Raw genomic sequence first — 24,670 nt, forward strand, 5'->3', positions numbered from 1 at the left:
TTTTGCCATTACACAAAAGTTATAGAGTTTTTTTTAAAGGGGTTTTTAAGAAACTATACACTTTTTTGTGTTTCTAGCAACGTTTCTAGATACATGAGGAACATAGCGTTCTGTCGCCGTTTCCCGTCTAAGAATGCGATAAAATTGCGTTTCTGAGTATGTGACATATTTTTGTAGATCCTGAATGTTTCAGCGTTTCTTGAAGTTTTTAAATTTTTTTAATACTTTTTCGTGTTTTTAAAAAATGATTCTGATTTATAAAAACATTTCTGTGTTTTCGTGCATTCTCTTCGAGTTTCAAAAAATATTTTTGCAATTGCACAAAAGTTATGAAGGTTTTTTGAATGCGTTTCCAAAAAATAGAGACTTTTTCGTGTTTCTAGCAGCGTTTTTAGAAACATGAGGAACATAGTGTTTTGTCGTCGTTTTCCCGTTTAAGAATACGAAAAAATTGCTTCTCTGAAACTGCGACATATTTTTGTAGATCCTGAATGTTTCAGCGTTTCTTGAAGTTTTTAAATTTTTTTGGATACTTTTTCGTGTTTCTAAAACATCTTTCTAATTTTCTAAAAACATTTCCGTGTTTTCGTGCATTCTCTTCGAGTTTCTAAAAATATGTTTGCCATTGCACAAAAGTTATAAAGTTTTTTTTGAATACATTTTCAAAAAACTAGAAACTTTTTCTAGCAACGTTTCTAGAAACATGAGGAACACAGTGCTCTGTCGTCGTTTTTCGTCTAGAACGCGATAAAATTGCATTTCTGAATCTGTGACATTTTTGTAAATCCTGAATGTTTCAGCGTTTTTAGAAGTTTTTCTTTTTCGTTTTTAAAAACATGGGAAATATAGTGTTCCCGTCTAAGTTATAGTGTTCTGTCGTTTCAGCGTTTCTTGAGGTTTTTTTTTATTTTTTTTGAAACTTTTTTGTGTTTCTAAAAAATGTTTCTGATTTTCTAAAAACATTTTCGTGTTTTCGTACTTTTCTCTTCGAGTTTCAAAAAATATTTTTGCCATTATACAAAAGTTATGAAGTTTTTTTGAATGCGTTTTCAAGAAACTAGAAACTTTTTCGTGTTTCTAGCAGCGTTTTTAGAAATATTTTTATATTTCTTTGACACGTTTCTGTGGCTTTTTAAGAACATTTTCGTGTCTAGCAGAGTTTCCGTTCAATTTTCTAGAAATACTTGTATGACTTCGATATTTTTCCGTATTTTTAAAAATGCCTTTGTGTTTATATTTACAAAATTTTTTATGTTACTTGAATGCGTTTCCAGGAACTAATTTGTGTTTATAATTTTTGTGTTTTAGAAAAATTTGTTTGAGACGTTTCTGTGTTATTAAACTATGTTTATGCTTCTAAGAAATGTTTTCATGTTTATTAAATCCATTTCTGTTTTTTTTTTCCTTTTTAATATTCCTTGTTTCTAAAAAAAATCGTGTTTCTAGAAACTTTTTCATGTTTCTAAATAATATTTATGCGTTCATAAAAATGTTTCGTGAAGTTTAGATGCGTTTTCATGCCTCTGTAAATATCTTTACGTTTCTCGAACGGTTTCCATTTTTATTGAATGAATATCCATGTTTCTGAAAATGGTTCCGCATTTATAGAATTATTTCCACGTTTCTTGGATACATTTCCGTAGTGCTAGAAATGATTCAGTATTTCTAGAAATCTTTCTATATGTACTCTGATAGAAATAATTTGCAAAAGGGTGCAAAATATTGCAAAAATAACCACTGGAAATTGCTTAATTGGCGCGTGAAAAATGGCAACTTATGCAATCTTTTGCAAAAAAAAAGTTATTGAATTCGAATTGACCAAAAAATTGATTAAATTTTTTGTAAAAAAGTCGATTGGAGCAAGGGTTACTACCTTTTTTAGTTAATTATATGGAGTGGGTGTTCTCCTTTTGCACCCTTGTGCCAATTTTTTTTATTCAAAGTCGTTCGTGGATGTTTCTTAAGTATTTCTAAAATGTCCGTGTTTCTAGAAACGTCTCCATGTTCTTAAAATTGTTTTTGCCGCGTGAATAAAAACTTTTTCGTGTTTTTTAGGTACGTTTTCGTGTTTTTAAAAATGACTTCACGTTTCTGGCGAGGTTTCCGTGATCCTAAAAAACATGTTTTTGTATTTCTAAACTAACTTCAGCGTTTTTGGAAATGTTTCCGTGTGTCTAAAAATGTTTTCGCGTTTCTAGAAGCATTTCAGATTTTTTTGAATGCGTTTTCGTGCTGTCAGAAAAGTTTTCGAATATATAAAATATGTTTTCCCATTTCTAGAAATGTTTTCGTGTTTCTTGAAAGTATTTTTTGTTCCTAAATAAGGTTTTGTGTTTCTGAAAGTGCATTTTTGTTTCTTCAAACAATACCGCGCTTCTAAAAATTGTTTCTGTCTCGTGATTTTTAAAATTTTCTTTGTGTTTCTAAAAACATTCCCGTATTTCTATAAATGTTTTTCGTTTCTCGGCCAAATGCTTTCTATTTCTGTAATGAGTTACCCTTTAGGAAAATTTTCAATATAAGAATTTTCAACTTACATCATGATGCTTTCGATTCTTCTTTGGTTTTCTATCCACGAGGATCAATCTCTTGTACGGTGTATCCCTCCTCAGCATTAAAAGGGCTGAATCTGATGGTACCATATCCACAGAATCCAAATATCCCACACTGCAGCTCCTGGTCATGGCATCTGGGATTGCAGGAGCAATTGAGAGGACTGTAGGAGTTCTTCGGATGGTTGAAGTCGATGGAGCTGACGCATCGTTCTTTGGAGTGGCTTCTTCATCGATAAACTGCAAATCTTTCCGCCGGCCAAAGCGACAATTATTGCTATCTCTCTGTTGGCTGGACTTTGATTCTAGACGCTCGAGATTGAGATTGAGATTCAGTGGAACGGGATTTACGTGGGAATTCGTGCGTGGAGATTCGGCTATCAGAGCACTTTTCACCTGGTGAAAGTTCTAATTTGTAGTGTTTTTATTTATTTATTTTTTGTAGCCTCTTGATAATGGTCCTCTTATGAGCAATTTTAAGCCACGCCTCCCTCAGAAATTAGAAACCATTTAAGTTCAAAATTTTAATATTTTCTCATTAATTGAGGAAATTGCTGCAACATCTTCTGAGGAAGCCCAAAGATTCTTTTGAATTTGGGGGGAAAGATTTATAGGGTAGACGGGGTAGACTATAAACTAAGCCCCACCTTCTAAAGGAGTTGTAAAAATTTACCATGGATGACCTGCCTTAAAACAAACAATAAATTGTCCAAGTGTCTAAAATAAACTTATATAGTGGGAGTGGCGTATTTTTGACAAACAGGGTTTTCTGAACGTCGAGTTGGAACTAAACTAGGATACAAATGAAATTAGATGAGATTTGATCAAGAATTTCCCCATAAAGTATTAAAAATTCAAGTCTTTATTTAGTATATAAGATTACGTTTCCGAAGGGGCGTGGTCTGTAGTAATTTGTGGGCGGAGCTTACTTATATGGTCAATTTCTACCTTCCTGAAAAACCTAAGAGGAATTTGACAGTGATACGATCTGGTATTTCCTATTTAAATATAGATAATAATAAAAAAGGGGCGTGGCCTAAAATATTTATGGGCAGAGGTCTTAAAATTGTCTCCTCCTACCTGGTGGACATTTGTGGAGTAATCCGTTGAGCTGGAGTAGCTCATGAGGGTTGTCTGAGCGGCTGGTGGACGATCAAAAATAATGTCACTAGGAGCTACGGCATTTTTGGGCGACTGAAGCGTTGGCACAGATCCTTCACAGCACAGCGGAGAAATGGCATGTCTGGACTGGCCAGAACTTGAGGAACTCCGCGAATAGGGTGTTACTAAATTTGTATAGCTAGGTCCAGGACGTGAAGTTGCCGTGGAAGACACTTTTCCCTCAGCCAGATGATTCGGTGGATCCGATGAATCTGCATAGGGAAGCTCCTCCTCATAGGACTCTGCTCTGGCCAGTGCAGGACCCCCCACAGCTCCCACAGTTGGAACATCTCCCCGCGGGGAATAATTTTTGAGGATTGTGGTGAATCTATTGGGTCTTGGGGACATGGGAGCAATTGGCGGAGCTCCTTCCTTGAGACGCCTTGACTGAGGAACCGGAGGAGGTGAATACAGGGTTTGTTCTTCCTCATCTTCACTGAAGATGTTGGGATTGAATGTGGGATCGGGTCCTGTAGGGAAGTCATCCCTCAGTTCCGTTATCACTAGGGTCATTTGCCGTGGCTGAAGATGCAACAGGGACGTCTTGTACGTCACCTGTCCCAAATTAGCCGGAACTGTCTTGGCAATGCCGTGAATTTTGAACTTTGTCCCCCAGATATTCGATGTCACCTCCACGAGCTTTATATCCTCCGGAAGGGTATCAACATAAGCTAATTCATCACTTCCCTCCCCACTCTCATGGTTCTGACCCGATTTGTCAGAGCCATTTTGAGCACTTGCGGGCTTTCTCTTTGATCGAATTTTCCGCCTTCGCTGGAGCCTCGGAGAACCTCGACAGCCATCATCTAAATCACTGTCAGAGGACTCCGAACGTCCAGTTGTTGTCCCTCCGCCAGTCGAATGACTCGACCCAGAGGAACTCTTACTATCCGGGGAATAACTGAAGAAAATCGAACTATTTTCCACCTGTGGATCAAAAATCACAAATTCCGGCCTAATCTTCGAAGTTCTCTTCCCTTTGAGCAGGGGCACAAGGCCACCCAGATACTCCAAGTAGAGTGTATAGCACGTGCCTGAGCTCAAATTTGAATCGTCATCGTGACGAATCATTGTGCAGTGCAGTCGTGTAGAACAGACTGGTGGACGAGATACAAACTCCCTCAGGGACTTTGCATCCGGAACACAGCACTGAAAAGTAATTGATTTGTCTCATCATCCAATTGACACGCTCAAAGAATTTTAATCTTTTGGTGTCTTTTCCCTTCTTTCACATTTTATTTCTTTGACTCCCAACAACAACAACAACAACACCAACAACAAAGACCAAATCCTGAAAGCAGAAATACAAGAAACTCACCCGAATTGTTTGAGCAAAAAGATTTCCAATGAGCAATTTGATGCGTGATGGAAGGGGAAGTCTGGCCAGAAAAGCCTCAGATGGCAAACTACTCTGAATCTGAAGGCGACACAGTAGCTGCAGAGATGCAATTTTCCTAGACACCCATGCAATATGCACATGATTTCCCGTGGCAATAAATATTCTCTTGTCATTGTGACCCCATGTTAGAGCACTCACGGGATTACTGCTATTGGGAATGCGTGCAGTGTACAGCAAAGTCCCACATTCTGTGTAGAATTTTACAAAATTCTCATAAACAGGCGTTGTGGGTGGATCTAGGAATTCCGAAAGATTCTGACATGTTCCCGCCACAGCCAATAATTCCCTGGAATTGCTCCATTCCATCACGATACCCAGTAAATCCGTTCGGATACGAATTGGTGAGACATCATCGAAGGATTTTATGAGATAGATATAGCCATTCTGAAAACTAACGGCCAGTACGAAAGATCTCTTGGAAGCATTCGTGACACCCGGCTCAATATCTTCTCCCTCTTCCATCTTAAACTTCTCACAGGACCATGACATCCCTGTGATTCCTACATCGGCACACAGTTGCACTTGAGACACCATCGCTCCGTGCACATCCATCACAATCACCTGACCCTGAGTTGTTGCAAAGTACACCTGTGTACAGAGGAATCAGGTGATAACTTCTATGATAGCCTATCGAGGGACGGTTTTGGAAGAAATCGGGGTGGTACAAGAAGGGCAAGAAACATTTTATTGGGATAAAATTACTATTTTGTAATTGCCCTTTATCCATTTTCTGTTAACTCGAAATATTCATGACATTAACAATTTCACAATAATCCCAAAGCATTCACAATATTCTCAAAATATTCGCAATATTCATAAAATATTCACGATATTCACAATAATCCCAAATATTCGCGCTCACGATAATCACAATTTCACAACAATCGCAAAATTACAAGGGGTGATCCATATGCAATAAGAGTGGCTAGAGTCCCTGGAAATAAATGAGTTCCTAGAGTTCCATGAAAAAATACTAGGTTCTTCGAGTTCCCTGAAAAATGAATAGGGTCCCCGGAGATTCCTGAAAGGTCCCTGAAAAATGAATGGCTTCCCTGAGTTTTCCGAGAGTTCCCTGAAAAATAAATGGTCTCTCCGGGAACCCTGAGAGTTCTCTGAAAAGATATACGGATTCCCTGGGTTCTCTGAAAAATATGCAGGTTCCCCAGGTTTCCAAAGTTCCTTGAAAAATGAATGGGGTTCCCGGGGATCCCTGAAAGGTCCCTGAAAAATGAATGGGTTCCCTGAGAGTTCTCTGAAAAATGAATGACTTCCCCGGGGACCCCGAGAATTCTCTGAAAAGATATACCGGTTACCCAGGTTCTCTAAAAAATATGGGCTCCCCAGGTTTCCAGAGCTCCCCGAAAAATGAATAGGTTCCCCGGGTTCTCTGAAAAATGTATAGGTTCCCCGGGTATCCCTGAGAAGTCCCTGGAAAATGAATGGGTTTCCTGGGTTCCCTGAGAGGTCCCTGAAAAATAAATGGGTTCCCCGAGGACCCCGAGAGTTCCCTGAAAACTGAATGGGTTCCCCGGGTTCTCTTGAAAATGTGTGGGTTCCCCGGCGATCCCTGAGAGGTCCCTGAAAAATGTATGGGTTCCTCGGGTTCCCTGAGAGGTCTCTGAAAAATGAATGGCTTCCCCGAGGACCCCGAGAGTTCCTTGAAAAATGAATGGGTTCCCCGGGGATCCCTGAGAGGTCCCAGAAAAATGAATGGCTTCCACGGGTTCCCTGAGAGGTCCCTGAAAAATGAATGGGTTCCCTGAGGACCCCGAGAGTTCCCTGAAAAATGAATGGGTTCCCCGAAGACCCCGAGAGTTCCCTGAAAAATGAATGGGTTCCCCGGGGATCCCTGAGAGGTCCCTGAAAAATGAATAGGTTCCATAAGAGTTCACTGAAAAATGAATGGGTTCCCCGGTGATCCCTGAGAGGTCCCTGAAAAATGAATAGGTTCCACAAGAGTTCACTGAAAAATGAATGGGTTCCCCGGGTTTTCTTGAAAATGTATGGGTTCCCCGGTGATCCCTGAGAGGCCCCTGAAAAATGTATGGGTTCTACGGGTTCCCTGAGAGGTCTCTGAAAAATGAATGGCTTCCCCGAGGACCCCGAGAGTTCCTTGAAAAATGAATGGGTTCCCCGGGGATCCCTGAGAGGTCCCAGAAAAATGAATGGCTTCCACGGGTTCCCTGAGAGGTCCCTGAAAAATGAATGGGTTCCCCGAGGACCCCGAGAGTTCCCTGAAAAATGAATGGGTTCCCCGAAGACCCCGAGAGTTCCCTGAAAAATGAATGGGTTCCCCGGGGATCCCTGAGAGGTCCCTGAAAAATGAATGGGTTCCACAAGAGTTCACTGAAAAATGAATGGGTTCCCCGGGTTTTCTTGAAAATGTATGGGTTCCCCGGTGATCCCTGAGAGGCCCCTGAAAAATGTATGGGTTCTACGGGTTCCCTGAGAGGTCTCTGAAAAATGAATGGCTTCCCCGAGGACCCCGAGAGTTCCCTGAAAAATGAATGGGTTCGCCGGGTTCTCTTGAAAATGTATGGGTTCCCCGGGGATCCCAGATAAGCCCCTGGAAAATGAATGCGTTTCCTGGGTTCCCTTAGAGTTCTCTAAAAAGGAAAGGGTTCCCCGAGTTCCCTGAAAAATATGTGGGTTCCATGAGAGTTCCCTGAAGAGATATATGGGTTCCCCGGTTACCCTAAAAATTTTATGAGTTCCCGAGGTTCCCTGAGAGTTCCTTGAAAAGATATACAGGTTCTTCGGATTCTCTCAAAAACGTATTGGTTTCCTGAAAAATAAATGGGTCTTTCGGGTTCCCCGAGAATTCCCTGAAAATGCATGAGTACCTCAGGTTCCCCGTGAGTTCCCTGGTCAAATTGACTCGAGTTCGCAGAAATGAATTACCCCTTTCAGAAGTATCTTTCCCAAATATTTGCAAAATTTCCAAAATAGGATAAGGGCTCATAATTTTGGATAGTCTGGTTATAAGCATCAATGTTCCAAGTTTGAAGTGCGATATTTTCAATACTAATTGATTTTTTGTTACCCTCTTTTCAGAAGGCTTGTTTAGAAACTTGGCAAGCTGTTTATTGTCTTTGTTTTTACTAAAATTAGTCTTAATACGTTTAAAAATGAATTGATATGTAGAGGTGAAGTTGACTCAAATTTTGGACAACTTGTTTGTAAGTGTGGACACCTTGTTTTGAACAGCTAATTCGCCTCAATTTCTCCATTTCAAGAACCAATCCTACCAAGTCCTCTTCCTGTTCATGTAAGGGATCCGTAAAATGTCACAAGACGCCCGGAAACTTTCCATATCGCTCCTTGGAAATTACAAGGGGTCAACTCACTTTTTTGCGATTTTGAGATTCTAATGCACTTAGAAATTCAATTTAATAAATTTTCAGATGATATAACTTTCGTTATTAGAAAAGTTTTTCAAAATTCTAACCTTTTCGATTACTTGCATAATTTTGTTTGAAGTAAAGGGGCACAAAATATATTTATCGTTCAAATTTTTGTGAAACAAGGGACTAACTCAAGCAAGTTGATCCCTTATCATTCTAATTTCAACATAATTTGCACATCATTTAGAACGACAAGGAGCTAACTCATTAAAAAACATATTTTGAAAGGTAAAAATATAAAAGTTTCGATGTTTATTTTAGTGCTCATATTTAACTGAAATCATATTCGAAATTTATCGAATTTTGTGTAAAAGTCTTCCACAGTTTTAGATAGAATTCATTATTCATCAAATATTGGAATAAAAATCCATAATTTTAATCAATTTATTTTTTGTGTCCAATTTTACCTTTAAAATGTCCAAATTTAGAAACAGTCCAAAATTATGAGCTCTTACCCTATTCGCGATATTCTCAAGATAATCCCGATATTCACAATATTCGCAGAATATTCATAATATTTGCAAAAGCGTTGTCTGGGTTCGATAAAGAAATTCCCTTATAAAAAAAGAATCAGGAATAATTCGCTTTTTTTGCCCCTCGATACGGCCCTTCAGATAACTTCTAATTAATGAGAGAGAATTGTACAAATACCTGTTGATCATCAGGTGTCCAAATACCACAAGTTATTGTGGCATTGAGGTTGAGCATTGACGACCAATACCGCTGTCCAGCAACAGATCCCACCAAGACAAATCCATCTTGGTAGCAAATCAGAGCCATCCGTCCATCGTGAGACCAGGCAAAATGCGTCACTGGAGTATTTCGATCATTTATCAACTCAATCGACCATCGTCCCTCATACTTAATCCACACAAAAATAATCCCCGAACTGTCACATGAAGCCAGCTTCTGGTATGGCTCATTCCACTTCACCAGGATCACTTCAGCTCGATGTCCTCTTAAGTTGTAATTTGTCCTTAGAGGAAACTCCATGTTTTTCTTGCAGTGCGAAGTGGAAAATGTTACTCCCACAATTCCACGAATATTTCCCGTAGCCAACCATCCTTCCTGATAGTAATTTGTTCTGTTCAGTTTCCATCCTTCATCCTGCGCAAAATACAGGGAATCATCTTTTAGACTCAATGTATGAAGGAAATATCAGGAAATTTGTTTATTTTCAGTCACACATAAGTCCCTTTACTCCTTCAATAGCTTATCGACGCATTTTTCTTTTTTTTCACATTTTCACCACGCATAGAAAAGAGGTACACATAGCAAATATTCAGAATTGCTTCTCTCAGTACAAATTCTAGATATTATTCCCAAAGACGAAAAAAGAAAATAAATCGAAGAGAAAAGGTAAATTGGTTTCGTTATTTAAAATTCCTCTCTTTTTTGTGAAAAGGTAACACACCTTACATATGGGAAGCACTTATTTTAAATCGTGGAAGATTTTCTGTGAAGGCTCTTGCGAACCCTCAGGGAGTGAATTGAGCAGAGAAATCTCAAGAGGCATTATACAAACTCCTCCGGAACACTTTCGACATATGCTAAAAGAGAAGGTTTGATGGTGCGAGAAAAGACAACCAAAAAATTTTTTTTCAAGAGATTTTCAGTTTTTTTTTCCCAATTTACCTGATCCAACTAGCCTCGCCCCCTTTATCATCGAGAGAGGCTTTTCCTGTCAATCTGCAACAGAATTTGACTGTAACTGAAGCAGAAAAGAAGCAGCTAACTTTCCCCTTTATCACTTTCATTCAATTTTCATCCATTTCACGTCAAAGGTAATCAAATTGATTCCGATGTGCGATAGCAAATTGCTTGTGGCGCATACAAGTCATGTGAAAAAATGGATAGACTTCTCGAAATACTCGAATTTGAATTTATTATACTGTGCCATGATACTTGGTATACATTGTTGAATTATACATGAATAAGTGTACTATGCACGTAAGAAAGCAGCTTAAGAAATGCACTTAAGAAGCTCTGTTTATTTACTTATTATTGATAAACAATAGTTACCCTGTGTCCACCGCTAGAGGGCAGAACTAACACTAAGAAAATATAGAAATGCATAGTAGACTCTCTCAAATTCGGGCATTTAGGACCGAAATGTCACCCGAATTAGAGAGAAATTCGGGCATAAAATGGTGTGAAATGCAACGATTTTTTGTTCACCTGCATATTCATATTAAGTTTAAGAAAGCCCCTCAATAATCCCAAATCACATCACAACTGAGACAAAGCATTGCAAATTTGAGCATATTTGCTTCATTCGATAATCATAATCTAACTGGGGAATCAGTGGCGCAATAGGCAAGACCGTTGGCTCTTGGGCGGATCGATTCCCTGGCTCGACTTACTGTTGTGAGTTCGAGTCCCGCCTGGTGCAGATTTGAATGCCTAATTTAGACAATTTTCATATGTTGATAACGTAATATAATGCACCGCCTACGCCCAATAACTCCGGGGGCATGGAAGAAGCATCCACAATGCGGGGAAGGCGCTCCTGGGCGAGTCTACAAACGGACTAGCAGATTCTTCTAACACGGGATATGGACATTGTAAAATGATTACCTTTGTAATGAATATATCTCGATACAATTAATAATAATCGAACTTGAAATTATGTCAACAAACTTTCTTCAAATTTAACTGTCGCCCGAATTAAAAAGTAGCATGATCTTGAAAGAGCCGAATTAGCAAGAGTCATATTGCATTTATCTATGTCTCTAGTTCTGGTACACCGTACATCTTTAAGGTCAGAAAAATTTCATGAAATCAAAATTCCCAAAATTGAATTAAACTAAATTGAATTTGTTGTGACGGTTAAAGGAAGAAGAAGAGTGTGAAAGAGTGGGATAGACATACGAAACATTTTTGAGAAGAAGAAGGATGTAAAAGTTTGGTCGAAATTCTATTTAAAAATTAAACATGTTTCTTAATGAAATAGCGACGGATATCTTACAAAGAAGACGTATCTCAACTTCTCTTCCTTATTAAATTTTCGCCATAAAGCATTTTATTACTTTATAAATTTATTATCTAAAAATTACGTTAAATACACCCTACTTATATTGTTGTGAATGGGACTTTTTACGACATTTTGGAGGAAGACACCAAGTGGACCATCAGTATTGATTAAACGGGATTTGGAGACTTCGTATTTTACATTTCGTATTTTACAAGTTCGTAATGCACTTATCGTATTGCGGAAACTTCGTATTTTAAGATATTTCGTATTTTACATTTCATCTTTCATACATTTTCTACAAAAATCGAACATTTCGTCTGCCATACATTTCACATAATCATATCAACCAGTAAAATAATAAATTTGAAGTTTTACAAGATCAAGGACGCTGTGTGTCTTGGGTCTGAGTTTAAAGTCGAACATCATGGTTTTTAATTATTGATTTAGGGTTGAAGAAACGGGATCGGGAATCTTCGATTTTTCCTATTTTGTTTTTTACACATATGTAGGCGCTACTGATAACTTCACAAAACTGACAGGTGATACTGATAATTAGAGCTTGAAATTCTACTTCAAACTCAGATTCTAGGCCCATAGCGCCCTGGGTCTTGTAAAATTGGAATTTTAATATTTTACTGGATGATATGCTTATGTGAAATGTATGGCAGACGAAGTGTTCAATTTTTGTAGAAAATGTATGACAGACGGAATGTAAAATACGAAATAGTGAAATATGAAAATATCCTAGAATACGAAATGTAAAATACGAAGCTTCCGTAAGCCAATGAAACTTATGTTCCATTTCAAAGTCTACCTGAGTTTGGGAATTTGCGAGGTAGGGTCGTTTAGTACTTGTATTCCAAAAATGTACTTAATGCTAAATCAACAAAGTAGGGAACCATTTACATTGTTACAGACGTATATTTAGCATTGATTTAATGCTAAATGTACGTCTTCCTGTGCTGCAACCGATTTCTTAATGTTGACCTTCTATTTCTATGGTGCTTAAGGATGACTGGGATCTCCATTCGTGAGAAGTGGGATCTATATTCGCCGAATGCCAGATGGGACAGAAGTCACGAGAATCTTAACGAAGAGATGTCGTGGAGAAAAACAGAAAGTAACACGTATAGTGCTCCAGTACTATAGGACGTATAGGGGTCCAACGCCCAAGCATGGGGCATCCTGTTCCAAGCGTATAGGAGATCAACTCTTGTAGAGTTATAAATGACAAGGCTCTGCAGAGATAAGCAACCGGTCTGTAGAACGAAAAGCGTTATGGTGCCCACAAAAGTCAATGGGACCGTGCCCTAAGGAAAGACGTCTTAAGGTGTCTACACATTGAGAACAATTTTCGTCAAAAATTGCTTTTTTGAAGGAAATTGGCTGCAGTGCTGTAGGCAGAAACGTCAAAATTCTGTCAAAAATGCAATTTTTGATGAAAATTGCTGTCAATGTGTAGAGGCCTTTAGGGCCCAAATAGACTCAGGGTGATCCTTGAAAATATTTAGCCTGGAAAATTTGGCAGTAAAGGTTTATCTGTATTAGACTGAGGGTAAGGATCATCGAATAGAGGTCCTTTGCATAAATTTGCTTAACCTAATATTTTACTGCCAAATTTTGTAGGCTAAATATACTTATAGATACTTATTAATATAGCCTGAGTTTATTTGGCCTCTTTTGTCGAAAATAGATACAGATCGATCCTTGAGAATAGTCAGCTCGAAAAATTTGGCAGTAGAGGATCAGCCCAAACAAACTACCATACACTGAGGATTTAGGATCAATGATTAGCGTTTTCAGCGTAAAATTCTATTAAATCTCCACACTTTCATTGCTGAAAGACTTCTTAAGTACATCAATGGATTTTTTGTACAGGAAGGAGCACTCTGACCTTTCCATTACTCCAATCTTAATGCATTTTAATATTTTGCGACATTGCGTACCATTACATTCCATGTTTTTTCATTCAATTGACATTTCGAAAAGCACCCAAAAACACCCAAAGTGAAGGTTTTTATTTTCAGCACTGGCGCTGATGTCACCTAATCCCCGTAATTTCACTAGACCTCGTGATTTTAGAAGATGAGTCTGATCCTCCAAATTATGGGCTGATCCTCGAGTGTATCGACACCAATCCTCATTTTTCAGGCTGATCCCTAAGCCGATCCCTGTATCTATTTTGGGCTTTAAAATCTCTTAAGGGGTAGACAGTCTTCATCGAGACAAACCGCTGATCTAGGCGAGGTTCCTGAATAATTCACCGCAAAGCGTAGAAATAAGCTTAGTGAAGAAGGGTCCAGAAAAATAGACAGAGAATACGAAATGAAGATGGAATGAAATGCGTACAAAGGCAGAAAAATTTAACTCTGCAGAGGGTCGCATTTTTCAGAGCATATTTCAGCTTCCTAGTTGTAAACAAAAAAAGCTAACCTGTCTAGCATTCTAGCCAAGACACACTTGGGTGGATTATAGCAAACGGTAGTGAGGTTTTATCTCAGAAACGAATCACTAGGGGAGATTTTCCAAGGATTTCGAAATACTCTCGTTTAAATCGTCATGGTACTTTTCTCAAATAAATTAATTAATCAATTAAATTACTAATTTTCAAATTATGCTAAAATATAAATTTCAGAAATTATTGAGAACGAATACCTTGAAAAATCAAGTATTTTCATTATTTAAGATCGAGCAAAGAATTAACTTAAATCCCAAAAATTAAATATGGAGATAGGATTTTGTTCTTGAATTTAATTTACACTTCGTCTATATACATTTTTGTCAATTGGATGAAAACAGAATATTTAATAAAGACGGTTAGCAGTCATTTATAATATTCCTTTTGTATTCCTTCCACGGTTACACATAAATTTCCTCCCTTATTCACTTCACAATAATGAAGCCTTCAGTGAATTGTATCTAGAAATTGTTAAGGAGGAAGAATTTAAATTACATCCAAGGTGTTTTAATTCTCTTACAGGAACCACGACTTCCTTGTAATTTTCTGCTTCACATTGTCCAAAATTATATCAAGAAGGGTTGAGATTCTCGCACGTGAAAGCCATATCTTCAGACACTAAGTATTTGAAATTAATACTCAACACCATAGAAGCACATAGACTTTTCTAAAAGGCGCTCCTAAGATATTCCTAATGGGCATAATTTAATACAATTAATGTTGAGATGCCACATAAATTCTGAGTGTGAAAGAAAAATTCTCTCTGTGCACTCAAGGGGATTCATTAATTTATAATAAGGAAGCATCTACTAAATTATATCTCTCTTCATGTCTGCACCATCAGCAATAAAAAAAATCTCAGAATAGGGTGATTTTATTTTTTAAAGTGATGAGTAGATAATTTTATTCTTGGCGATATAGGGAAGCTTTGAGGGAAAGTGTTTAAAATTCATCTTGTAAGTAAAATTTCATGAGAATTTATCAATTTTCACGACACCTGTGAAAAAAAATCTCTCTGAATTTTCTTATCATGTGCTTGAGAAAATTCAATTTATCTCGAATTCACCTTCACGGTGATTTTTTCCTTATTCACAATATCTATGTACATTGTACATGTGTAATCTACATTATGTACAGGGAAATGGATGAGGACAGGAAAACGGAAAATCTTCAATTTAGACCAAAATTTTCTGTATAAAGTATCACACATCATTTTTTGCTCAAACACATCAATTTAGCCTTATTTCTTTCTAACAATGACACCATTAAATCATTGAAATTTGAACAATTTTTCAAGATTGTTATTGAAATAATATTGATATTCAATATCATACGACAATTTTACAATCAATTCTGCACCACATACTCTTAAATCCTTCCAACATTAAACCAAGTGCAAATTTTCCGATATTTTCCGATGGAGAAAATAATAAATTCTTGAGCTTTTGGATTCCTATGTGCCAGGAAAGCACCAAAAGGACCATAAAATTGGGCTATGTACATGTTACCAGTTATCGACAACAAATACAAGTGGAAGTTAAGTTGAATCTGAGCAGAATACAAATTGATTTTATATATCCACTATTCAGTGATATCTTGAAGCGCTATTGATATAGAAATGGGCAACGTTTGTCAGAGAAAATCTCTACTTCTTTCAATCCTTGCCACATTTAACTTTTCTTATCTCTTTAAGTGAACTTGCAATGCTTTGAAAGTACTTTTTCCACAAATTTCCTTTTTGCAGATTTTTTTTCTAAATTTGGCACATTGATGTGTATAAAAATTTATCGTTTAGGAATTATTTTATTTACAGAAATTCTTCTAAATTTCTGCAAAATTGTCCATTTGATCAGGACAAATATTGTACTATTGGAAAGGTTTTAAAATTCTCTATAGAAGTCAATGATCATCATTTTTTTGTGGTTTGGGCAGCCATGACGGATGATATGTATCAAAAGATTGTCTTGGAAAGAGCGCTGTGTATGCAAAATTTTAATTTATTTTCTTTTTATTTTTTAATACTTCATCCCAATGTACGAGTACTACATACCACTAAAACCTATTTCAATGAGAGGCCGTGGACGTTCCAACAAGTCTCTACAATGCCATACCATCTATCCGGCTAATAAAAGGTAAGCTGTTACTAGGGCAATGCTACAGTAGAAGAAATTCTCCATGCTCTTAAATAAGAGCTTTTTCTAAGTACATAAAATAAGTCCATAATAAGCACTTATTGGCTCCGTTCAGTAACAACCTTTCGGAGACAAAGCCACTCCAAAGCCAAGACAAACCTATACGAAAATCTACCGGAAGCATAAGTGCAAGTTCACGTACTCGCCGCTTTAGCGCTGATTGTTCTGCAATTTCGAATTTCGATATTCTTGACGAGAAAACGTTTACTCACAGTTGCTGATAATGTTGCTGTATCAGCAACTGTGAGTAAACGTTTTCTGCAAAAAGGTATTTTTTGTAAAGTTTTGTGGAATTTAAAGATGGCAGTACGTATGAATTACAATTTCAATTAAATAAATGTTCTTTAGATGAACTTGCTCACTTTTGTGTAACTCGTCGGTTTTTAACTTTTGAACTTTCAACGGGGTTTCAGATAAGTTCTCTCTGATATACCTCTGAATGGTACAAAAAAACCCATCCGGAGAGAACTTTCAAATCGGGATGGTTATTACTGAATGGAAGGACTCTGGCTTCGAACACTTCATTATTTTTTCCATATTTCTTTAATGAATTTGACCTTATTATTATTATTATTATGCTTATGTTGAGGGGGTCGCAAAAACATGCCCGGGTACTGCGACTGGGTCAGTCTATTGTACCTACCCTTATTTGTTAGGACTCTATTCCTCTCGTTCACTTCTACATTTCAGAGCTCTTTCCAGTTGCAGTTTTTTTTATACCGATTCCAAGGTATAGGGGAAAGTACTCTCCCTTCGAACGTTCATGCCTTCGTATAATATGATTTTCTTTCACTTTTCCTAAGAGATTTCCACATGATTTTCACATAATTATCAATAATTGATGATAAGCTAACTAATATTTAATAGAAATGTTTAACTGTCTTAGTAAAACTTAAAGAAAATTCACATTATTCGAAGGCATGAACGTTCGAAGGGAGAGTACTTTCCCCTATCAGAGAGAACTTACCTAAAAACCCGTTGGAAGTTTGAAATTTTAAACCGATGAATTACAGAAAAGTAAGCAAGTTTATCAAAAGGACATTTATTTCAATGAAATTACAATTCAAACGTACGGCCATCCTACAATTTCACAAAAAAATCACTTTTTTGCAAAAAACATTTACACACTGTTGTTGACGATTGTAGTGTCCAGAATACCGAAATTCGAAATGGCAGAACAATCAGCGCTTAAGCGGCGAGTACGTAAACTTACATTCTAGACTTCCGGTAGATTTTCGAATAGATTTGGCTTGGCTTTGTTTCTTCGAAAGGTTATTACTGAATGGAACCATTAAGTCTTTAATTAAGGAACTCTTTTTCGGTCGTCAGACTAATGGCTTCTAGGGGAAAGCGCGCTACCTTGGGACGACTCAAGCTTTGGACAATTCATTTTTTTCTCTATGTTCCTTATATATTTCAGCCATAGCTGTTTTTGAAAAATTGAGGCATTGGACTAACAAATTTAATAAAATATTATAATGGTCCACATTCAATTATATCACATTGAAAAAAAAAAGATTTGTGCGAAGCGTAAATCAGCCGGAGATAGCGCGCTTTCCCCTACATATACTAGGAGAAATTTCTTTAAAAAATGCCTTTTTAAAGAAAATTTCCCCTATCCTTGTAGACAGAAACGTCACATTTTTTTAAAAAAGCAATTTTTGACGAAAATTGCTTCTAGTGTGTAGACACCATAAGGGTTTACCCAGTTCCCGAAGGTCTCAAAATCCTAAATAGCGAGGAACTTCATTGCTTTTTGAGTGCCGAATAGGTTATTTATCTTTAATAATTCAATTTTAAGTTTTTTATTCAGAAAATCGTGTTTTTTTTAACAAATTAGAGCAGTTAAGCCATTTGACTAAGCCTAAGTCTGAAGCCCGTATTTGGGTAATAAATATTAATGACAACTCGTGGCTACTTAAATACTTAATAAGTTATTCAAAACATTAAAAATAGCATTTTATTCTTTATTTCAGAAGCACGATTGCCAAAATACCAATTTGTCATATGTATACAACCTAAGACAATTTTTTGACTGACGGCCATAAAAATAAATTTATAATAAAATTTAAAACTATTTTCTACCCTTTTGACTTTATTTCAACAAAATTCAACGAGTAATGAAAATAATACAGTGTTTTATTACAGCTTCCTTTGCTTCTTCTTGTATAGATTGTGAAGAGCTAGTACTAAGATACTGAACACATTACCTATAGAATGGAAGATACCTTTTCATTGAGTAACTGCAGAAAGACATTTAAAGTATTTCTGTGTTTAATAATAGGTCTTTTTTATTCGATTTCTTTTCATTAATCATTGGACTTTCTTCAATAGGTTATCAAAAGATAATTTTGGTAGTATTACTAACTTCCAGCGGTATTTATCAATTATCTAATTGCTTCAGATTACTCATGTGAGAACGACATCAAATTCTGTGAAATGTTTCACAAGGGCAGTAACATATTTACAAATTGTAGATAGACTGAAGAGCTATGTATTACCAATTTTGAACACTCAATAAATCATCAAAGATAATTTTTCATTGAGATATTTGCAGACGTCATAGGTGATATTTTTCCAAGAATTGATAAGTTTAATGAACGTATATAAAGTTGAAAAATTATTATGACTTCAGTCAGTTTGTAAGCAGCTATTGAGTACTGAAACCGAAAATTTAATAGTGAACAAATATTAAAAAAAAAGAAGAAAAATGAAGTATTATCCTGTGATAATCGTTTTAGCGTGTGTTGTGAGTGTTTTTGGAAGTACTTATATTGGTATTGGCAACAGAGTTCCGGGTGAATACCTTCTGGGCTTTGTGCAAAATTCAACAACGTATACGCCAAATCCGCAAAATCACACCACTCAACTTTTCTTCCAAGGAACTCCCGGAAATAACATTACATTCGTTCACGTTAATATTTTTCCGGTAAGAAAATATCGTGCAACATCTCATGAGGAAAGTGAATGATTTAATTGTTTCATTTAATTTTTTTAGAACTACTCCTACTTGACGTTCCCAGTTCTAGGACAATATTACAATTTCTGGATAGACATAACCTTGTACAATACAACACAACTTAGTGCCAATATGTACGTTTATGGGTTTAATGGAACATCAATAACAGGAAGAGTTAGGGATTTCATTAGAAAACCTATTGAAACCCCAGAGATGATAACACTTCACAATGATCCCAATGAACACTAAAAAGTGTAAAAAAAAATTATTGGCTAAAATATTTGTAAGTAAAATTTTAGAAACACTTTAAGTATGAATAAATCTATGTATCACTGAAACATACTTCTTCATTGATTCAAATTTTAACTGTTTCTGACTAATTTTCCATATTCTTCGTTCTGAAGTGTTCTTGAATAAGTTTCAAGAAGAAAATTTTGGTAGTGTCGCGTAATGAATTCAGACGATTACCGCACCAATATTTACTAAGTATCTTAATTCCTTTAGATTACTCACATGAGAATTATATCGTATTATCTGAGATATTCACAAGGGAAGCAATATTTATATACAGATTAAAGAGCTATGTATTATCAATTTTGAACACTCAATAAATTTATCAAATTACAACAAGATAAGTTTTAGCAGTCACAGGAGTGATAAGTTTATTGGGGCAATCTAAAGTTGCAAAATATTTCAAATTTAGTCAGTTTTTTAAGCAGTAATATAATTTTCCAAATCGAAAATAAAATAAAGAACAATATTAAAAATTACGAATTTTACTATAGACATACAAAATATTACAATTAAAGTACCAGTAGAATTAAAAACAAAAAATAATAAAATAATGAAAAAGTACTAAACAAAGCTTTGGTCTTATTTATTATAGAAAATTTTTCATTATCAACTTTTATTTTTTTAAAGGAAATTAATTACTTTTACAAAAAATTACAATGATCGGTCTTGAATAAAATATGTGACTTAAGACTAGCTATTAAAATTGCTATAGGGTAAGTGTGCCAAATTTCGTCATAGTTGCATGCAAGCGCCAAAGTCTCAAGTTTGAAAAGAAATATTTGTAATACAATTTTTGTTTTTAAATTCTTTTAATGAGTGTTGCTTGGAACCTATAATTTATAATAAATAAAAATGTAGACATAGCTTTGGTGGCATATTTCGACCACCTTACTTCTTATTGTTCCCCTTTTGGAATTCTTCCAAAGTCTTTTTTACATCATCTCGTTCGTCGAAGGGTCATTTTTTGTTATTCTTTTTGCATTGTATAATCTCCAGAGTAACCAAAAACTAAAATCTCATGGAAATTTGAGGAATAAAAATAGTGGCCGAAATTGCAAGCTGGCCGAAATTTGGTACACTTACCCTAAGTTAGGCCAGATTCATTGAAGGAATAATGAGAAAAATATAAAGTGTTTGAAGTCAGAGTATGTGCAAAGCCTGAAAGATTTCACCTTATTTTTTTCTCAATAAAAACATCGATAAATGTGTAAGGTACGAATTCCAAAATATAAACATTCTATATCAAGTATTTCTTATATAGAGTGAATGGGTAAATAAAACCTGTTGAACATCCAAAGACAGAAACAATTAGCAATGTCTTTAATTCAGATAAAAAATAATGGTAAAATATTCTGATATTTCTTAGTATTTTCTTCTTTAGTACTTTTATAAACATTTAAGCTCGATTAAATTTATTGCTGAGACTTCTTTGTTATTTGTTTCGTTGATTGAAATGCCCATGTAAATTTCCAATCGCCATAAATCTACCCAAGAGAGCTTTCCACAGTGTAATAGACCGTCAGAAGGAAACATATTATTATATATTAATAATTTTGCAGACCTCACCCTCCTTGAAATTTTTCATTTTCCTTAACATCGTTCTTCGTGATGGTGGCGTTATTGAAAAAAATCCCATAAGTCTGGTGAAAATTTCAGGGTGAAATTTTTTATTAGCTTTCTTTTTCTTTGCAAAATTGAACGCTTTTGGTGGGAAACGCCTCGTTGTTGAGTAACCATGAAGAAAATGGTAAGTATGTATGAGTGGCTTTAACTGAGAAAGTGAGTATATTTTGGTACTACATTGCATGCACGACAAACTCCTTGAGCCAATATTTACATACCACAGAGGATAAACTACAGAACCTCAAAATGAACCAACGTCTCTTTAAAGAGAAAGCTAAAATAACACGAATTTAAGGAGGGAAACTTTCATACCTAAATGACAAGTGGGAACACTTGTTTGCAATTATTGTAAAGTTCCCTTCCCTCAGATGGTGAGCGGTTTTAAAATTGTCCTGTAGGATGATTCTCTCAGATAAATCACTGATTAGGGTGGAATAACCACTTTGTAGAGATTCAAACAGGAAAAGGCGGGAAACTTTACTTCAAAATTTAATTTTAGTAAAACGTTCATAGCAAAAATTCAATCGAAAACGACGTAAAATTCCCAGATATATTTCACAAGAGATGCTATACATATTTACATGTCCATTGTAGACATGATTACAGATTGATTGAACACTTTAATCCTTAGCTGTTTGAAGAAAAAGCGATATAAGATTAGACGATATTATAAATTATAACTTGGGGTGTTACAGGTGATATATTTCTAAGGATTGATAAGCTCGATGAAAGTGTATAAATTCGAAAATGCTTTGTAAATTCAATCAGTTTGAAAGCACCAGCTCAACTCTATAAATCGGAAAAATGAAGTATTATCATGTCCTTATATTCTTAACGTGCGTTGTAGCCGTCTACGGTCATACCTACGCCGGTCTTGGGAGAATAGTTCCGGGTCAAAAAGTTCTGGGTTTTTCGGAGAATTCTACACTAATAACATCAACACCCGAACATCATTCTGTTGAAATAATTTTCCAAGCAGATCCAGGAATTTATATTACATTTGTTCACCTTAATATAATCCCGGTAAAACAGTATTGCACAACAACTATAATAATTATATCTAATTTTATAATATATGTTTTATTTTACTTTTTAGGATTGGTCACTTTTGAGTTTCTCAACTCCAGGACAAATTAATACGTTTCGTTTAACTGTCGGAATGCGCGATATTACACAATTGAAAGTGGATATTTTGGTTCATGGCATAGAATCAAGATGTTTCCCTGGAGGTCTTCCATTCAAAAGCCCAAAAATGGTCACAATCACCAATGTTGATTCTTTAGTGTAAGAACTATTTAAAAAATAATGTTATTTATACTGTTTGTAATAACAAAACTTTTAAAAATGAATGTGAATAATAAAAATTAAAAATACTTCTTTTAAATTTATGATTACTGTTAATTTGATTGAAATTCTTTTTTAAGTTTTAAAATTGTCGTAAATTTTCTCAAAAGAGTTTTACATAAGACTTTTTGAAAGAATTTATTCCTTTCAACGTCCTCAATGGAGGATGAACTAATATAAAAAATAAAATAAAGAAATAATAAATTTGAAGCATCACTCTATTCGGAACTTTTTCTTTAAATAAAAAAAGATTATATTGATATCAATATTGTATTTTTTGAAAAAAAAAAAAAAACAGATTAATTAGAATAGAAATCTTTTATATTTCATCTCTGATGATTAATATCTAATTTAAAAAATCTGAGTGTTTATTACTACCAAAATTTCCTTATATAACCTAAAAGGAACACCCTCAATGACTTAAATGGAAACCATATCAAGTTCTTAGCAATATTTCAAGAGATGCAATCTATTTACATACCCATTGTAAACATGATTACAGATTGATTGAACACTTTAATCATTGGATCATTAAAAAAAGCGATATAAGATTAAACTAGACGGGGTGCTACAGGTGATACATTCTAAGAATTGATAACTTCAATTGATGTGTATAAAATCGAAAAGAAATTGAGTAATCAATCAGTTTGAAATCAGCAGCTCAACTCTATAAATCGGAAAGATGAAGTGTTATCATGTCCTTATTTTCTTAACGTGCGTTGTAGCCGTCTACGGTCATACATACGCCGGTCTTGGGAGAATAGTTCCGGGTCAAAAAGTTCTGGGTTTTTCAAAAAATTCCACATTAATAACATCAACACCGACATTACATTCTGTTGAACTAACCTTCCATGCCGATCCAGGAATTTATATTACATTTGTTCATGCTAATATTTACCCGGCAAAAAAAAAACATTGTATAACTCCGAAGTATCTAATTTAATAATATTTTGTTTTATTTTGCATTTTAGGATTGGTTACTTCTTGGTTTCTCAACTCCAGGACAAATTAATGAGTTTCGTTTAACCGTCCAATTGCACAACATAACACAATTGAAAGTGGATATTTTGGTTTATGGCATAGAATCAAGATGTTTTCCTGGAGCTCTTCCATTCAAAAGCCCAAAAATGGTCACAATTACCAATGTTGATTCTTTAGTTTAAGAACTAATTTAAAATGGATTGTTATTTAAACTGGTAATAACAAATTAAAAAAAAAAAAACTTTTATAAATGAATGAACCCAGCGAAAGGTGCCCAGTTCAATCCTGGGTGGAGGCAGGAATATTTTCCTGTCTCTATTTGGGTGTAAGTGATTTTGATATATTATAGTAGACTTGTTGAAAGAGTCTATTCCCTTCAATATTCGACATTAGTTTATAAATCCTTTATGGATGATGAACTACAAAACATCTGTCCATTCAGAACTTTTTTTTTCAAGTAAAAAAAAACACTATATTTAATATTGTATTTTTTGAAAAAAAAAAGATTAATTCGGATAAAATTCTTTTTACATTCTCTTTAGTTTACGGAATTGATCGATTTTTAATGAGTTGGGATATTGGGTTGAAATATTTCGCATTTTTTTGTTTCCCCTGTAAGATATTTAGATGGAAATCGGGCAGTAGTAAACATGGGGTAGTTGTAAACACTGATTTTTATGTCTAGACTTCTTGAACTTGTGTCAACTATGTTTGCAATGAATAAGGATCTCGATAGTATCTATAAATTCTTTTACATTTCGTCTCTTAAGAAATATGTAATTAAAAAATAGGTGTTTACAACTATCCCAGTTTCCTTAGATAACCTAAAAAACTGCTCGAAATAGCTTGAGATTCAAATTGATAAAATTTTAATGTTATAATCTTGGATAGTTTATCTATGTATTTAAGCAATTAGAAATACAGAGCTCTTTTGACCTTGCAATTAGGGAAAAGCCCTTAATGACTTAAACGGAAACCATGTCAATTTGTTTTAGAAATATTTCACAAGAGATGCAATATATTTACATGTCCATTCTAGACATGATTGTAGATTGATTGAACACTTTAATCTAAGCCCATAGACGGAAAAGCGATATAAGATAAAACAAGATGGCATTATAAATCATAGCATGGGGTGTTACAGTTGATGTTTTTCCTAGAAATTGATAACTTCAACGAACGTATATAAATTTAAGAATATTGCGAATTTAGTCAGTTTGAAAGCAGCATCTGCAGCCAGGCTTCTAAATTGGCAATTGGAAATTAAACTAGAATTTTATAAAATGAAATATTCTCACACTGTCATCTTTTTTATGTGTGTTGTGGCCA

General features: G+C 35.3%; 2 protein-coding genes across 9 annotated transcripts in view; one reads left to right on the forward strand and one right to left on the reverse strand.

Moving 5' to 3' along the window:
* LOC129799945 (tubby-related protein 4) overlaps positions 1 to 24,670 on the reverse strand; it is a 65,136-nt gene that overhangs the window by 7,596 nt on the left and 32,870 nt on the right. For 5 of the 8 annotated variants that reach the window (XM_055844248.1, XM_055844249.1, XM_055844250.1 and 2 more), the window contains exons 3-6: positions 9,168 to 9,623; positions 5,032 to 5,700; positions 3,633 to 4,862; positions 2,538 to 2,960 (exon numbers count right to left, since the gene is read on the reverse strand). In XM_055844248.1, the coding sequence (XP_055700223.1) occupies positions 2,538 to 2,960; positions 3,633 to 4,862; positions 5,032 to 5,700; positions 9,168 to 9,623 (2,778 nt within the window). The remainder of the gene's footprint in view (positions 1 to 2,537; positions 2,961 to 3,632; positions 4,863 to 5,031; positions 5,701 to 9,167; positions 9,624 to 24,670) is intronic. The other 3 variants (XM_055844253.1, XM_055844252.1, XM_055844254.1) reach the window with 1 other exon arrangement.
* Positions 18,774 to 20,817, forward strand: LOC129799949 (uncharacterized). The gene is made up of 2 exons (XM_055844258.1): positions 18,774 to 19,069; positions 19,139 to 20,817. The coding sequence occupies exons 1-2, from the start codon at positions 18,851 to 18,853 to the stop codon at positions 19,346 to 19,348; spliced, it is 429 nt and encodes a 142-aa protein (XP_055700233.1). The 5' UTR covers positions 18,774 to 18,850; the 3' UTR covers positions 19,349 to 20,817.

The sequence above is a fragment of the Phlebotomus papatasi genome, chromosome 1 (genome assembly GCF_024763615.1).
Source record: "Phlebotomus papatasi isolate M1 chromosome 1, Ppap_2.1, whole genome shotgun sequence".
Taxonomy (NCBI): Eukaryota; Metazoa; Arthropoda; class Insecta; order Diptera; family Psychodidae; genus Phlebotomus; species Phlebotomus papatasi.